This window comes from Scylla paramamosain, chromosome 4, assembly GCF_035594125.1.
Source record: "Scylla paramamosain isolate STU-SP2022 chromosome 4, ASM3559412v1, whole genome shotgun sequence".
NCBI lineage: Eukaryota > Metazoa > Arthropoda > Malacostraca > Decapoda > Portunidae > Scylla > Scylla paramamosain.
In genome coordinates this window covers 11,280,745-11,298,244 of record NC_087154.1, presented here as the reverse complement: position 1 = coordinate 11,298,244, position 17,500 = coordinate 11,280,745, and the positions used below count along the sequence as shown (strand labels likewise).

Here is a 17,500-nt window from a genome sequence, read left to right as displayed (position 1 = left end):
ATATATATATAAAATAAAGAAAATAAATAAATAAATAAAAAAAATAGATAGAATAATTACATAAATTGACAATATGTAAACATGACTGTGTGCCCATAGACCAAATCTTTGATTATCAATTTACTGCCATGGGAGGTATGTATCAAAAAGTGATAAATTGTCACATATGGCAACTCACATATCCTGAAGATGCTATGCTCAGTTTTTGAATCACTGACATCATAATGATTTACGTACCACCCAAAACCAATGCCTGGTCTAATGAAAAATATGAAGAAATGATAAAAGATACAAAGAACTGGCTAGAGAAAATGCTAAGTGGTAATAAAGTGATTATGATGGGAGACTTTAACTGTAAGGTGGACTGGCAGGAGTGGTACACTGAGGGAACAGAATCATATTGGGGAAATAAATGATTACAACTGGCAATGGATAATGTATTAACACAATACATAAAAGGTGATACAAGATATGGGAAAAGATGGAGAAACATTGAGACTAGGAACTAGAAAGAACTGAGAATGTTCAGATAGTGTCCATTAGCCAAGTGACCATGCTGCCATAGAATTCAATATAAATGAGGAAATATAGGGTCAACGGAATGAAGATCACTATGCTACAGTAAGGCAGACTTTGACAACATGAGAAATTTTTCTCAAGAAGAGAGATGGGATATATTCCATAAAGCTATAGGGGTCCAAGAGAAGTGGGATGAGTTTCTTAAAATATACAAAGGAGAAAAGAAGTTTGTACCTAAAAGGCAGACAATAATAGTTAGTAAAAAAAAGCATAGTTTAATAAAAGATGCAAAACAGCAAGAAGGACAAAAGAGGATTCATGGAAAAAGTGGAGGAAAAGTAAAAGAATTAACCTGTGGAATAATTACAAACAAGCAAGAAATGGTTATGTGAAAATCCTGAGAGATGAACAGAGACAGTTTGAAAAAGATATAATAAACAGGTGTAAACATGAACCCTAACTCTTCTATAGACATGTGAATGGTAAACTGAAGAGCAAAGTGAGCATACCCAAAAGAGATGGCATAACTGATGAATAAGAGCTTCAAGGAAGTCTTTACAAAGGAAAAGAAATTTATAAGGTTGCTGGACCTACAAAAAAATAGAAAAATGGAGGAATTTCAAGTAATGATACAAGAAATCAATGAAATCATCAAAATGTTAGATATGAGAAAGTCCACAGGACTGGATGGAGTGTTGGGATGGGTATTAAAAGAATGCTGTAACCAGCTTAAAGGTAAATTACATACCATCATATGTACCTCTATTCATGAAGGAATAGTTCCACAGGATTTGAAAAAGATGGACATCATGCCCATATTCAAGGGAGGAGACACATAAGATCCACTAAATTACAGACCAGCTTCATTGATGAGTGTGGTAGCAAAAATATGTGAAAGGATAATAAAAAACAAATAGACCAAATTTTTGGAAGAAAACAAAATTCTTACAAATTGTCAATTTGGTTTTAGAAAGGGGAGATCTTTTCTTACCAATTTGTTATATTCAAGAGTGACTGATATAATGCAGGAAAGTGATAGTTGGGCAGACTGCATTTACCTAGATTTAAGAAAACTTTTGATAAGGTACCACATAAAAGAATTCTATGAAAGCTGGAGAAGATAGATGGTGTAAATGAAAGATGGAATGGATGGAGGATTAAAAAAAAAAAAAAAAAAAAAAAAAAAAAATAGAGATATGAACAGTAATAAGGGACCAGACATCAGTGTGGAGACTGGTATTAAGTGGGGTCCCCCAAGGGTCAGTGTTAGCACCAGTAATATTTGCTGTGTATATAAATGATACGGTGGAGAATGTATCCAGCCAGCTATGTGAGTCTTTTCACTGATGATGCAAAACTTATGAGAAAAGTAAAGGATTGAAGATTGTGAAGAATTGCAAAGAGATCTAGACAAGGTGTGGGAGAGGAGCAACAGATAGCAAATGGAATTTAACTCTGGGAAGTGTAAAAACATGGAGTTTGGAAAAAGTAACAAAGTATAGTTATAACTATAAAATGGGGAATGAAACAATTAATAAGACACCAGAGGAAAAAGCTCTGTGAGTGATATTCTTAGAGGAATTATCATCAGAAAAACATATTAATAAGGTAACAGATGAAACTCTCAACATACCAAGAAATATAAGAATTTATCTTGATGAAAAAATTAAAAGGAGAATAATCATGACAATAATATGCCCAACATTAGAACATGCAACAATAATTTGGTCACAAAAAAAAAAAAAGAAAAAAAAAAGAAAAAAAAAAAAAAAAAAGTTTGAAGGTGTACAGAAAGTAGCAACCAAGATGATAACAGAAATACAAGATCTGCCATACAGGAAGACTAGCTATGATTGTAACTCCCAACCTTGGAAAGGAGAGTAGAGAGAGGTGACAATGATTGCACTTTACAGATTACTGAGTGCGATGAAAAAACAAGATAGGGAAGATCTATTTGTAATGAATGAAAGAGAAACAAGGGGACATAGAAGAAAACTAAAAGCAACCACCTGCAGAAGGGACTTGAAAAGTTTAGCTTCCCTCACAGAAACATTGTGGTATGTAATGGACTGGAGGGAGAAGTGGTGTGTGCTAGAAATATTCATGACTTTAAGGAAAAGTTGGATAAAAACGGTAATGGAGAAGGGGCAGTATGAGCTTTACTCCTCTCCCATATGTCACAACTAGGTAAACACACACACACACACACACACACACACACACACACACACACACACACACACACACACACACACACACACACACACACACAAACACACACACACACACAAAAAAAAAAAAAACTCACCAGACAAGCAGAGTGGAACTTTTTCTTGCACGTTCTACACAGGAGTTTGGGGAGCTGGTGTGACTGGCTGTGTATGACATAATAGCAGATGTAGCATTCCTCCAGTCCTTTAAATTTCTTCTCTACATTCTGCTTCCAGAAGGCAAGGGAGTGGTGAAGTGCAGTGTTACGGTGGGACAACATTGTTGTTAACTGTGGTGGAGAGAGCAGGCTGTGGTTAACTGGTGGAGAGAGAGAGAGAGAGAGAGAGAGAGAGAGAGAGAGAGAGAGAGAGAGAGAGAGAGAGAGAGAGAGAGAGAGAGAGAGAGAGAGAGAGAGAGAGAGAGAGAGAGAGAGAGAGAGAGAGAGAGAGAGAGAGAGAGAGAGAGAGAGAGAGAGAGAGAGAGAGAGAGAGAGAGCAGTCCTGATGAGAGAATGCAGTTTAATTATAAGAACCTACCATAATATTTTGCCATATAAGACACTTGAATCATCCTAAAAAAAAAAAAAAAAGGATTGCCCCACATGTCAGATACAAAAGCCAATGACCTTAAAATTTTATGCAAAATACCATTGTAAATAAACAACCTTATATTATGACTTGGGGAAAATAAACACAGTAAAATAGGAATCTATTTTGAGAAAATCCACAGAAATTCTTTCCTGTTGAAAAGTGTATAAAAAAAATTTAATGTAGTACAACTACAACACTCGGATGGTATGGTATACAAATGGTTAAAGAAGCAGGCTGTGTGAATATTCCCCAGTTTTTCGCAAAGCTGAAGAAGGAGATATATAAAGGTCTTCAAGGCATGGAACCCCAAGCTCAGTGGCAAAGGAAAACAAACTGGGGAGATGAATCTATCCAGTTTGCAATGATATAAAGGAAGGAAGTCCATAAACTGAAAAAAAATTTCAAGAATGTCAGCATATATAATCAAAAGAAACATAAAATATAGAAGACTATGCCTGACAACCTGACACATGCAGGCAGCACAAGGCTAGGGTTTGTCTATGTTTAGGAAAACTAACTGTACCACACAATTTTTACACCATCTTTGTCCATCCATCCTTTTCATGAAAATATACAAAAACACCTGGTGGAAATTTTATTTTAGGCTTAGTTTTGCACTTGAAGATGATGGTACCTTATTGCTAGTAATACATTTTTTCATTGTACTGGTATATCATCGTCTGAGTTGTCTGATGCTCACTGACCTAAACTTCACCATAGATGGTTTGGTAGTGTGGGAGTCATCTTAAACCACTGATATCATTAACTAAAACCATTAAATTCAGACTGAAACTTGGGGGTCATCTTATCTAAAAGTCGTCTTATTCACCGAAATATACAGTACTCATAAGTCTTCTACTACTACTACTAGTACTACTACTATTACTACTACTACTACAGCTACTACTACTACAGGATGGAAAAAATAAAGATTAATTTCTTAGCCCTGTCATAAAACCACTACTACTACTAGTACTACTACTACTAGTACTACTACTACTAAAGTAAACCTCCTACTAATACTACAATATACCTCCTTCTCTACCTCCTCTCCCTACTACTATTATTTCCTTTCTCTTCCTCCTTCCACCACCATTACTATCACTATCTCCTACACCACCACCACTATCAGCTCCTCCTCCACTACTACTATTTCCCCCTACCACTACCATGAACGCCATCACCACCACCACTCACCCCTAACAACCAGTTCCGCCACTGTGCCAGTGGAACACCTATCCGCTTGTGGTCCTCCACTGTTACAGTGCCCAGTGGATGGTTGGCAGCCAGGCGGAGGACAAGTTCCATCCGTGCCTCATCCACTGTGTAGCTGGCAACCACCTCCCTTGCTCCTGGCCGGTATTTGATCTGCAGAAAATAAATAAGTAAATAAATGAATAAATGAAGAGCTTTACTCACTAGAAGTCCAAAAAACAAACTAAAGTACTAAGAAACACAATTTTTCCTAAAATACCAAAAAACAAACAAAAAGAAAAGAAAAAAAAATCACTAAAAAAAAAAAAAAAAAAAAAAAAAAAACCTAGACCACACACACACACACACTGCACAGTGGTTAACATGCCCGGCTGACAACCAAGAAAGCCTGACTTCGAATCCCAGGTGCAGCGAGGCAAATGGGCGAGCCTCTTAATGTGTAGCTCCTGTTCACCTAGCAGCAAGTAGGTATGGTATGTGACCCGAGGGGTTGTGATCTCGCTGTCCTGGTGTGTGGTGTAAGTGGTCTCAGTCCTACCCAAAGATCGTTCAATATGAGCTCTGAGCTCTTTCTGTAATGATTGGTTGGGTGACCAGCAGACAACTGTAGGTGAATCACACACACACACACACACACACACACACACACACAAAAAAAAAAAAAAAAAAAAAAAAAAAAAAAAAAAAAAAAAAAAAATCTATCCACCCAATAACATCCCCAAAACACCAAATTCTCTTCTAAACATCTCCCAAAAAGCAATCCAAACACCTAAACACACACCTAAAGAATACACATTTTCACCTCTATCCCTCCTCAAACACACACATGCATTTAAATAACACGTACCCCTAAAAATCCCTAAAGCATGCCTATCCCCTAAAAAAATCATATAAAACACCCAAAAAACATATTTCTCATAAAAACACCAAAATATACTAAAAACATACAAAAAATATCTTATCCCTTCCAAAACAACCAAACAAATCTTATCCCTACCAACAAATTCCCCTTTAAACACATATTTCTATTCCCAAAATGCACATAAAAAAATGTATTTCCATTTGAAAAAACTTGAAAAACAAAAAAAAACATATCTATCCATCAAAATCATCTAAAAAACACAGATTACATCCACAAAACACCATAAGAACACTCTAAAACACACCCAAATCTTCCTAAACTATTCCAAAAAACACCCCTATTCATCCAAACAAGCAATAAATAAATAAATAAATAAATAAATAAATCTATAAATAAATAAATAAATAAATGAATAAAAATGCACACTCCACCCTCAAACATCCCCCCCCCCAAAAAAAAACATTCCAAACAATCCCAAACCCACAAAACACTCCCAAACACACCCAAAACATCTCATAACCCACCAAAACACTCCTGAACATCCACAAAACATCCCAATATACACAAAAAACATTCCAAAACACACCTAAAACATTCCGAAAATCCATCAAAACATTTCCAAACATACCAAAACATTCCCAAAGACACCTAAAACATCCCAAATTAATACACTCCCAAAACATCTCAAACCAAAACACTCTTAAACAATCAAAACACCCCAAAGCATACAAAAAAACACTCCCACAATCTCAAAACCCCCCAAAAAATACACATACAATTCCCTTCCAAAACACATTAAAACTCCTCAAAATGCTGACAAACACCCCAAAAAAATATATTCTAGCCCAACCCACCAAAACAATCCAATGAATCCCATAAAAATACTCCTACAAAAATAAATAAATAAAAATTAACAAAACAACCACAACTCACAGTCATATTGTCCAGGCCAGCAGAGGAAGCACTAATGGCTGCCATCTCCTGCTGGATGAGGACTGGGGACACAAAGGTGGCAGTGAAGGCATCCACACACACCATGCAGGGCCGCTCCAGTGCTAGGAACCACTGCCGCACCAGGGCCGGCACACCACACACTGCACTGTAGTAAACCTGGCAGGCCAAGTGTGGTGCAAACTGTGGCTTTGATGTGGCTGTGGTGGAGAGAGAAGGAGAGGGAGTGAGAGAGAAGGGGGAGTTTAAGTGTGAGGGAGAGAGTAGTGATTGTGAGTTGTAGATGGAGACAAAGCAAAGTTTGAGTGTGAGAGAGAGAGAGAGAGAGAGAGAGAGAGAGAGAGAGAGAGAGAGAGAGAGAGAGAGAGAGAGAGAGAGAGAGAGAGAGAGGAGAGAGAGAGAGAGAGAGAGAGAGAGAGAGAGAGAGAGAGAGAGAGAGAGAGAGAGAGTGAGTTGTGTGTGAGAGAGGAAAAGAAAGTGTATTTGATTTTTGTTAAAGTTTGTGTTATAATGACTATGCTACTATTATCATTACTACTGCTACTACAATATGCCTTCTACTACTACCTAAAATATGCTTTGTACTACTACTAATACTTCTACTATTACAATATGCCTCATACCACTAATATCATTACTACTATCACTACTATTGCAGTGTCTCCTACTATTACTACTATTATAAAATGCTTCCTTCTCCTCCTCCTCCTCTTCTCCTCCTTCTACCACCACCACCACCACCACCACCACCACTACCACTACTACTGCTACTTTCTCACCTGTGGGTGTGATAATTAGAGGTGTGTTGAAGAAGGTACCATTTGTCTTGTCATCACCACCACTGCTGCTGCCACCCCCGCCATTGCTGCTGCCACCACCACCACTTACTAAAGGCTTAAGTGGCATCAGGGCGAATAAATTGTCAAGGAGTGATGGAATGTAGCCCTTATCTCTGTTGGGAGATAGTAAGTGTTAGAGAATGAGAGGGGGAGTTATTATTTTTGGAACCATTATAAACAGTTGAATGTAAATGATTATAGCTGTCTTGGTATTAATAAGATTTACTTTTTTCTAATGTCAGTGTCAGTGGGGCACTAGCCATGGGCAACAAGAAAAAGTCCCACTGAGGTGCTAGTCCCAAAAGAAGGGTCAAAAGGATCATCCAAAACTGAAGGGTAACTGTCTACAAACCTCCTTCCTGAAAAAGTTCAAGTCATAGGAAGGAGATACAGCTGGCAAGAAGTTCCAGAGTTTGCCAGAAAAGAGATGGATGATTGACAATACTGGTTAATTCTTGGATTACAGAGGTGGACATAGGAAGGAGGAAATACAGAAACAGACAGGGAGTTCAGGAGTTGACCAGAAAAAGGGATGAATGATTGAGAATACTGGTTAACTCTTGGATTAAAGAAATGGACAGAATTAGGGTGAGAGAAAATAGAAAGTTTTGTGCAGCGATGCCACAGGAGAAGGGGAGACATGCAGTTAACAAGATTAGAAGAGTAGTTAGCATGAAAATAGCAGTACAAGATAGCAAAAAGTTTACTGGCAAACCTTTTTAACATATAATGTTAACATTATTATCACTTATTAATATTCCCTTAAGGTCAGGATGTTTGAGGACAGTAAAAATACTGGCAATACTGATACACAGCATATAAACACCACTCATCTCTTGCTTTATCTGTCATATACATCTGTGCCTATACAGGAATAAATTTTTGTGACTATATATTTCTCATTTATGATACTTTTGTTTATCTACTTTTTGAACTAAGAATAATTTACACACTTTACTGAGACGCTATATACAGAAATTCAGATTACTCTCTGGGGTAACAGATTTTCTTGGGTGCCAGAAACAGATTAATTCACTTTCCATTATTTCTTATGGGGGAAAATATTTTCAGAATCTGGACTTTTCACAATCCAAACAGCTCTTATCACCTTCCTCCTCCTCCAACTTTCTTCTCTTCTTTCTATTCTCTCTCCTCTTACTTCCTTCTCTTCTTCCTACTATTCCTCCTACTCCCTTTTTTTTCTTCATATTGCTCCTCTTCCTACTACTCCTATTTCCCTTTCTTCCTATTCTTCCTCCTCCTACTTCTTTCTCTTCTTTCTCCTCCTCTTTCTACTTCCTTGTCCTCCTCTTCCTCCTACTATTACTACTACTACTACAATATTTCTCTTCTTCCTCCTCTTCTCCCTTCTCTTCTTCTTACTCCTTCTCCTCTTACCCCTCCTACAATATTACTACCACTACTACCAGACACCACTCTTTCCTTCTCCTCCACCACTACAGCTACTACTACTACCACACTGACCTGAGGAAGGCGCAGTACTGGTGTTGGTTGGGGTCAGAGGTCAGAGTGAGAGCGTGAAAGATCAACCTCCAGCCCAGTAAGTAACCAACCACACTTGGAAATTGGGGAGAGTGGGGGGGCAACTCTCCCCCAGCCCCCCACTGCCCAGCTGCCCCCTCCTTCACCTGGGAGAGAGGGAGAGAGAGTTAGACATGCATATAGACAGATAGGTACACATACAGATAAATAAACACATACAGACTAGTAGATGGAGAGATGTATATACTGTAAAATATTAACAAATTTTCTCTTTCTCTATTTTTTTTCACTAGGTGATAATGACAATAAATTCTCTCTCTCTCTCTCTATTACATTCTTACTCCTTCATTCACTAAATAAAGACCAAAAAATATCAAACTCACTCTCTATCCCCATTCACTCACACACTCACCTCTCCCAGTATCCACATAAGGGTGTGCGGTAACGGTCTAACTGGCAACTCGCCATCCTCTGTGATTGGTTGCTGCCTGCCATCCCATGAGCCAATGAGGGCCGGTAGGGCTGTATGTAGCAGGCTGTAGGCTGCTCCCTGGCAGGCGGGGTGGGGGGAGGCCAGCAGGGGGACCAGGTGGCGGAGCAGGGCCTGGTGGGGGGAGGCAGGGGAATGGCGGTTAAGAAGGAGTGGGGTGGTGGTGGTGGTGGTAAGAATGAATTCAATTTTTTTTGTGATATTGGTAGATGATGGAGGAGGAGGAGGAGGAGGAGACACAAGATGAAGAAGAAGAAAAGAAGACACAAGAAGAAAAAGGAGACACAAGAAGAAGAAGAAGAGGAAGACACAAGATGATGATGATGATGAAGAAGAGGAGGAAGAAGAAAACACAAGAGGAAGAAGTAGTGGTAGTAATAGTAAAAGCAGTAGTACAGCAGCAGCAGCAGCAGTAGAAATAGCAAACACACACACACACACACACACACACACACACACACACACACACACACACACACAGTCTGACGTCAGTGGTAGGAAAACTCCTGGAGAGTATAATTGTAAATAAACTAGCTGGTCATCTAGAGGGAAAGAATTTACTTAAAAACTCTCAACGTGGCTTTCGGCAGCATCGTTCATGTCTCACGAACTTGCTCGAGTTCTTTCACAAGGTGTTCACTGAGCATGACAGGTGCAAGGCAGTAGACGTAGTGTACATGGATTTTCAGAAAGCCTTTGATAAGGTACTCTTCAAGCGATTAATGTTGAAAGTCTGTGCCTTAGGTATTCAGGGGGGAAATAAGTCATTGGATAGAGAACTGGTTAAGGGAGAGAAGACAGAGGATGGTATCAAAACTCTCAGGCTTCTGGGTGGGCTCTGGTTACGAGTGGAGTTCCTCAGGGATCTGTTCTTGGTCCACTGCTATTCATCATATACATTAACGATATAGATGAAGGAACTGTCTCCAGGATCTCTAAGTTTGCCGATGACACGAAGCTAGGATCAGACGTTTCGATTCCGGAGAAAGTAGAACAACTTGCTCTGCTAGCACACCTGGCCACCAAGCCAATGCAAGACGGCGAGGGAGCAGGTGTGTCAGCTGTCACCTGACTGTGCTGACTGCCAATGTAAAAGGACTCCGAACAAATGTTGGTGACCTCACCCACAACTTCGTCCTGTGGCACCATCGCAGTAACAGAAACGTGGCTGAAAGGTGAGGTAGAACCAACTTTTGGAAAAATTCCAGGCTACTCCCGGTGGATAAGGAAGGATCGCGATGGCAGAGCAGGTGGAGGTGTGGCCACCTGCTTCAAAACTGGCCTCCAAACCCAGGAATTGGAGGTAGCACTCCCACACCAGACAGAGGCGCAGTTATTCAGGGTTGTGATGGATGATTGCAGTGGACTCCTCTTCTGTGTCATGTACCGACCCCCCAGGCAAGGAAGAGCTCCACTTGACTTCCTGACAGAGGAGCTAGACACCCTTCTCCTGTGCTACAAGTGCTCCCAGGTGATGATAGTGGTGGACTTAAATTTCCACCAGGAGAATGAAGCCTATACCAGCTTACTGAGTGTGCAGGGGCTGGTAAATCACGTAACGTTCCCCACCCATGAATGGGGAGGGCTGCTAGATCCTGTGCTGTCAGGCCTCCCTGAGACCAGTGTCCGTTGCCAACAGCTAGGGCCAGTGGACAGCTCAGACCACTTTGCTGTACTGACAAAAGTGGAGCTGAGTGCAGCGAGGGAAGATGCTGTCCTGCGCACCATCTGGGTCTGGGAGAGAGCTGAATGGCCATCCATAAAGCACGACTGACTGGGAGGTCCTTCTGGTGGGGGATGCTGAAGCCAAGGCACACACCCTCACCACCAAACTCCTCGCCCTCCAACAGCTGCATGTTCCCAACCAGGTGTACCTCACCAGGTCAAGTGACCCAGCCTGGTTTGGCTACCGCTGCAGGGCTGCTGCTGAGGCCAAGTATGCTGCTTGGCTGAAGTACAAGCATCATCCATCATCAAGGAATAAGGCACAACACCGGGAAGCCTGCAGATGTATGACAGCTACCTGTAGATGGGCGAAGAGACAACAGAGAGAGGACCTGAAGTGTAAACTGTGCGGCCCAGGAGTTGGCAACAAGACCTGGTGGAGCCTGGTTAAGGAGCGAAAGGGGGCGAGCCATCAAGATGCTATCCCACCACTCACAAGGCCAGACAGGTCCACTGCCACGAGCAGCGTGGAAAAAGCTTCACTCCTGGCTGAGCTCTCCAGCACTAAGATGAAGGTAAAAGACCCAGAGCGACCTGCACCATGCCTGCCACAAGAAACTGAACGCATGGTTATCCTTGCGTCGGTGGAAGCGGGGCAGGTTGAGCAGCTCCTCGGCACGGTGGATGTGAGTAAAGCCATCGGCCCAGACGGCGTTAGTCCACGGCTCCTTAAGTACTGTGCCAAGGAGCTATCCCTCTCTTCAGTCTTCACATCTTGCCTGAGGGAGCGTAAGTGGCCCTCAATATGGAAGGAGGCACACGTGGTACCGGTCCACAAATGAAGCTCGAGGTCTGAACCCAACAATTACAGACCATTCTCCTTGCTCTCTGTGGTGGGCAAGGTTCTCGAGCGCGTGGTAGCTGGAACCATCTGATGGCATGTGAATGACAACCACCTCCTCTCAGACTAGCAGTTTGGCTTCAGGCCCAGCCAGTCAACTGCTGATCTCCTCCTCCTCCTATCCAAGGACTGGCAAGACACCTTGGATGAAGGCCTCGACACCCTTGTGGTGGCCCTGGACATTACTGGAGCCTTTGATAGGGTCTGGCATGCGTTTCTCATCGAGAAGCTTCGCACCAAGGTGTCCAAGGGGACCTACTGGCACTGCTCGGTGACAATCTCCGGGGGAGGACCCTTCGGGTGGTAGTCAATGGGCAGTCATCAGGGCCTTCACCAGTAGAAGCCTCGGTTCCACAGGGTTCAGTGCTGGGCCCAATCCTGTGGAACATTTACATTGATGACCTCTGGCAGCTACCAACAGTGGCAGCGTATGCTGACGACTGTACACTCTCCTGCTCTTACTGCCACCTCGACAGCCAGCAGGCCATCAGTGAGCTCAGACTGGTGGAGCAGTGGGGAGATGTGTAACAGGTTAGCTTTGCTCCCAAGAAGACGCAGGCCATGGTCATCTCTCGGTCCCCAGGTGCCTCTCAAGCAATCGCAGGACAGCTGTACTTTGGGGGCAAGAGCCTGCCACTTCAAGACCATGTCAAGGTCTTGGGAGTGTCTGTGGATCATGTCCTGCACTCTGACCACCACATCGCTGCCATCACCAATCAAGCCTCATTGAGAGTCTCTGCCCTGCGTAGGGGGGCACCAAGCCTCTACTCGTGTGGCATCCTCACCCTGTACAAGGCACAAATACGTCCTTGCCTTGAGTATGGTGGCCTGTCCTGGATGCCTGGCGCTGCCACATGCAGAGACTCGATGCAGTCCAGCGGCGTGCCCTGCGACTGGTGGTGACCGAAGACAACCAGCAACCATCTTCACCTGTGACGTCCCTGGAGCACCGCAGGGACGTGTCAGCACTGGTGGTGTGCCACAAGGCCCAGGTGCAGGGCGTCCCCCACCTCACTGCACTGAGGCTTCCCCCGTGAGCCGTGCAGAGGCACACGAGGACTGCCCTCTGCAGCGATGAGATGGTGGAGATACTTCATTCACACTCCAGGCAGCACCAGTGCGCATTCACAGCCAGGGCATCACGGTTGTGGAAGATGTTCACGGCAGCCACGCCCCTGGTACCGAACATGTCCACACACCAAGTGAAGCTGGCTGCCCACAGGTGGCGGGAAACCCTCTTGTCCTCGCTGGTGCTCCACACCTAGACACTCATAGACACAACTTCTTGTGCTTATTGTGCTTTTTTTGAGTGTGAACTTCATATTTATACCTAACTTTATACCTTATGTAATTATTGTATATAATGGTTTTTTAAATAGTTTTACATCCAATGTAAAACTTTAAACCTTATTGTGGATATGTAAAAAAAAAAAAAAAAAAAAAAAAAAAAAAATCACCTTGATCTCCAAAAGCTGGGAGAGTGGTCAGACAAATGGCAGATGCCATTTAATGAAGCCAAGTGCAAGGTCATGCACACTGGGTACTGCAACCCCCAATCTGAGTATTTTCTTAAGGGAAAGGCTCTGGTGAGCACTGACTCGGAGAAAGACTTGGGTGTAATTATTACCAATGACCTCAAGTTTTCGAAGCAGTGTATAGCTGTAGAGAAGAAGGCTCAGAAACTTTTAGGCTACATATAGAGACAGTTTGGATATCGGAACAAAGAAATAGTATTATCACTGTACAACTCTCTCGTCTGTCCACATTTGGAGCACGCAGTTCAGTTTTGGAATCCTTCTTACTGTAAAGACATCACAAGACTGGAGAGAGTACAGGCCAGGGCGACCAAACTGATTCCAGAACTTAGACACATGCGTTATAAAGATCGCCCGAAGGAGTTGAACCTCTTCTCACTGGAGACCAGAAGGCTTCGTGGTCAGCTCATAGAGGTATTTAAGATACATCGAGGTTTTGACAACATGAACTTCAGGTGCTTGTTCCAGCTGAGTGAGGGGCGTAATTGTAACAATGGCTACAAGCTTGAACTGAAGCATTATAACAGAGATCTTTGTGGGAACTTCTTTTCCTACAAAATCTGCAGTCATTGGAATGTGCTTCCCTCAGATGTAGTCAATAGTGACTCTGTAGAGCAGTTCAAGACCCGACTCGACAAGGTGCTGCCTAGGTTGTAGACTCAATCTCACCTGGACATGTGTTTTTAACTTGTTTGAGTTCACTACTCCCCTGTATGGGTCATAAGGCCTTCTGGAGTACTTCTCTTCCTTGTAACTCCTTGTAACACACACACACACACACACACACACTTCAGTGGACTCAGAAAGTACTTCCAGGAGGCAGATTAGGATAACTTTTATACAGAAGCTGGTGCAGAAGAAAATGGAAGACTGATAAAAATTTACAATAGAGAAGCGGATAAATATATACCAAGATTAAAACAGAAAGGCAAACATAAAAGAGTGGTTTAATAGGAGTAGTGAGGCAAAGGAAAGGAGACAAAGCATGAAATAGATGGAGAAAAAAGGAAACATCTCAGAAAGTGGCAAGAGTATACTAATGCAAGAAAGTATGTATAAATATGTAGAGAGAAGAGAAATTATGAGAATATAATTGATAAGTGCAAAGACCAGCCAAAACTGTTCTATAGATACATAAATGAAAAACTGAAAAACAAACATGAAATTGAGAAACTGTATCAGCATAATAGAGTACAATGAAGGATTGGAAATGGCTGAGGTCATGAATGAGCACTTTTAAGCTGTTTTTACAAGAGTGGCTGGAATGAAGATGAGTGAACACAAAGATCATCTCCTATGAGATAAACAAAAGTCACACAACAAGAAATAATGAAAATAATGAAGAATCTAGAGGTAAGAAAATCACATGGACTAGATGGAACTGGTAACTGGATATTAAAGGAATGTAGAGAAGAACTAGCAGACAAGGTATATAGTATAATTAAGTGCTTTCTAAATAAACAAAAAATACCAGAAGAAGGCTAACATCATACCAATATATAACAGAGGTAATAAAAAGACCCAATAAATTAAAGGGCCAGTAACCCTGACATGCATCACAGCACAAATCTGTGAGAAAGTAATCAAGGACAGATGGATAAAGCATCTAGAGGAAAACAACATACTAAACCCAAGACAGTTTGAATTTTGAAGAAAGACTGCACCACAAATCTGATATATTTTTACTCTAGATTAATAGACATAATTCAAGAAAGAAATGGATGGGTTGATTGTATTTTCTTGGATCTCAAGAAAGTTTTTGATAAGGTGCTGCACAGAAAATTAATAAGAAAACTAGAAACTATAGGAGGGATACAAGAAAAGCTATTAGACTGGATGAAAGACTTTCTAAATGATAGAATAATGAGAGTGATAATCAGAGACAAGAGTTCCACTTGGAAAGAAGTTAGTAGTGGAGTTCTAGAAGGATCTGTGTTGGCTCCAATTATATATGCTATATATATATATAATATATATATATATATATATATATATATATATATATATATATATATATATATATATATATATATATATATATATATATATATATATATATATAAATGATATGGATGAGGGTATGGACAGTTATGTGAGTTTCTTTGCTGATGACACAAAACTATTGATAAAAGTAAGTGCAGAAAATGACTGCAGAATATTGCAACAAAATCTTGACAAATTTTGGGAATGGAGTCAAAAATGAGAAATGGATTTTTAACATCAAAAATGTAGTTTGGAAAGAGCAAAAACAGGGGTAACAGGGCAATATAAACCTGGAAAAGGGAAAGTAAAGAAAGCAAAATTGAAAAAGACCTGGGAGTATTCATTACAAATGGCATGTCACCTGATAAGCAAATTAATAAAATTGTTGGGAAAACATACAGCTTATTGACAAACATTACAGTGGCATTTATGTATAAAGATGAGGAAATGGTAAAAAAAATACTAGTCACCCAGATAAGACCAAGACTAGAATATGCAGCAGTACTGTGGTCACCCAATGCAGAAAAAAGAATATTAAAAAGTTTGAAAGAATCCAAAGGGCAAAAGCAAAATTGGCCACAACTCTATCTGAATTAGCATATGAGAAGAGACTATCAAAAACTAGACTTGCCTACACTGGAACAAAGAAGAGAGATGGGTGACCTGATAACCCTCTATAGAATCATGAGGAACATGGAGGTTCCTGATAGGGAAGATTTACTGAAATGTGACACAGAGGATACAAGAGGGCATGGAAGGAAACTCAAAAAAGATAATTATAGAAGAAATTTTAAAGAACAGCTTTCCCCAAAGAGAAGTAGACATATGGAATGGAGCGAACAAAGCGGTAGTGTGTGCAAAGACAGTACACAACTTTAAGACATTTATTAGACAACAAAAAATACAAAGATTGGACAGCACAAGTGTAGCTCCCCTCCTGTACAATACAACCAGGTAAATACAACTAGGTAAATGCATGCATGCATGCATGCACATGCACACACACACACACACACACACACACACACACACATGAAAAATAATATGAGAGAGAGAGAGAGGAGAGAGAGGAGAGAGAGAGAGAGAGAGAGAGAGAGAGAGAGAGAGGAGAGAGAGAGAGAGAGAGAGAGAGAGGAGAGAGAGAGAGAGAGAGAGAGAGAGAGAGAGAGAGAGAGAGAGAGAGAGACATACCTCTTCACTATCAGCCAAATGCACTTCCTCCTCCTCCTCCTCTTCCCGGGGCAAGGGGGGGCGGAGGGGGCAGGGAGTGCTGGGAGAGGTGGACTGGCCTGGCGGACACCACAGCGGAACAAACAGCAGAACAAACACCATGGAGCAGAGTGGAGGGTGTCTGCTTGTATTGCCTCTGATGGTGGTGGTGGATTAGAAGATAATTTATTTTTTATCTCTGTTATTTCTGAGAGAGAGAGAGAGAGAGAGAGAGAGAGAGAGAGGAGAGAGAGAGAGAGAGATGAGGAGAGAGAGAGAGAGAGAGAGAGAGAGAGAGAGAGAGAGAGAGAGAGAGAGAGAGAGAGAGGAGAGAGAGAGAAGAGAAATTCTTGATCAAGAAACTATTATTATCACCATTTTCCTTATTATCATAACTTTTCACATAACCTAACCTACTACTATGGTCTGACATCTCTAAACTGGTCGGCTAGGGTGGAGTTGCATTTCCAGAGCCTGAGATAATCTCTCTCTCTCTCTCTCTCTCTCTCTCTTGTGTGCGTGTCTGTGTGTGTGTGTGTGTGTGTGTGTGTGTGTGTGTGTGTGTGTGTGTGTAGCACTATAACATACATGTGATTGTCAGTGTTTGCTGCTCACGATCAAGTGGTTTAATGTATTACATTTTATTAAGAAATTGGCTTACTTTTACTGACAGTCCTTGACATTATATTCTAAATATAGTTGTGAGAGTACTTACCCACCTCAGAACTACATTAAAAGCCAATAATATGTGGCAACATTTTTTTTGAGGCCGGGTGATGAAGTCAGTACTGTGAGGGCTACCTCTTATGAGTGGCTTAATGTTTTATCTTTTATTAATAAATTGGCATATTTTTACTTCTGTTCCTTCACATTACATTCTAAACATAACTATGAAAACACATACCACCCCAGAACTATGGTGAAGGCCAATAAAAAGTGGCAATATCTTTTTAGAGATGCTGGGATAATACAGCAGTTTACTACCTCAGCGCTCTTGGAATGTAGCATAATGCTGTGCTCTCAAAAC

The 17,500-nt window shown here is 41.3% G+C and overlaps 2 protein-coding genes across 2 annotated transcripts in view; both read right to left on the bottom strand.

Annotated features, from left to right (window-relative positions):
- The window catches only part of LOC135099738 (E3 ubiquitin-protein ligase listerin-like), a 17,630-nt gene extending 947 nt beyond the window's left edge, over positions 1-16,683 (bottom strand). The window contains exons 1-7 of the mRNA XM_064002232.1: positions 16,456-16,683; positions 9,103-9,294; positions 8,673-8,836; positions 7,128-7,300; positions 6,331-6,548; positions 4,518-4,688; positions 2,828-3,019 (exon numbers count right to left, since the gene is read on the bottom strand). Coding sequence (XP_063858302.1) covers positions 2,828-3,019; positions 4,518-4,688; positions 6,331-6,548; positions 7,128-7,300; positions 8,673-8,836; positions 9,103-9,294; positions 16,456-16,596 — 1,251 coding nt within the window. The 5' untranslated portion in view covers positions 16,597-16,683. The remainder of the gene's footprint in view (positions 1-2,827; positions 3,020-4,517; positions 4,689-6,330; positions 6,549-7,127; positions 7,301-8,672; positions 8,837-9,102; positions 9,295-16,455) is intronic.
- A 167-nt stretch (positions 16,684-16,850) lies between these two features.
- The window catches only part of LOC135099737 (uncharacterized), a 15,304-nt gene continuing 14,654 nt past the window's right edge, over positions 16,851-17,500 (bottom strand). Inside the window, exon 12 of the mRNA XM_064002231.1 lies at positions 16,851-17,500. This exon is cut by the window's right edge and continues 577 nt beyond it. The gene's annotated coding sequence lies outside the window, so the exon portion shown is untranslated.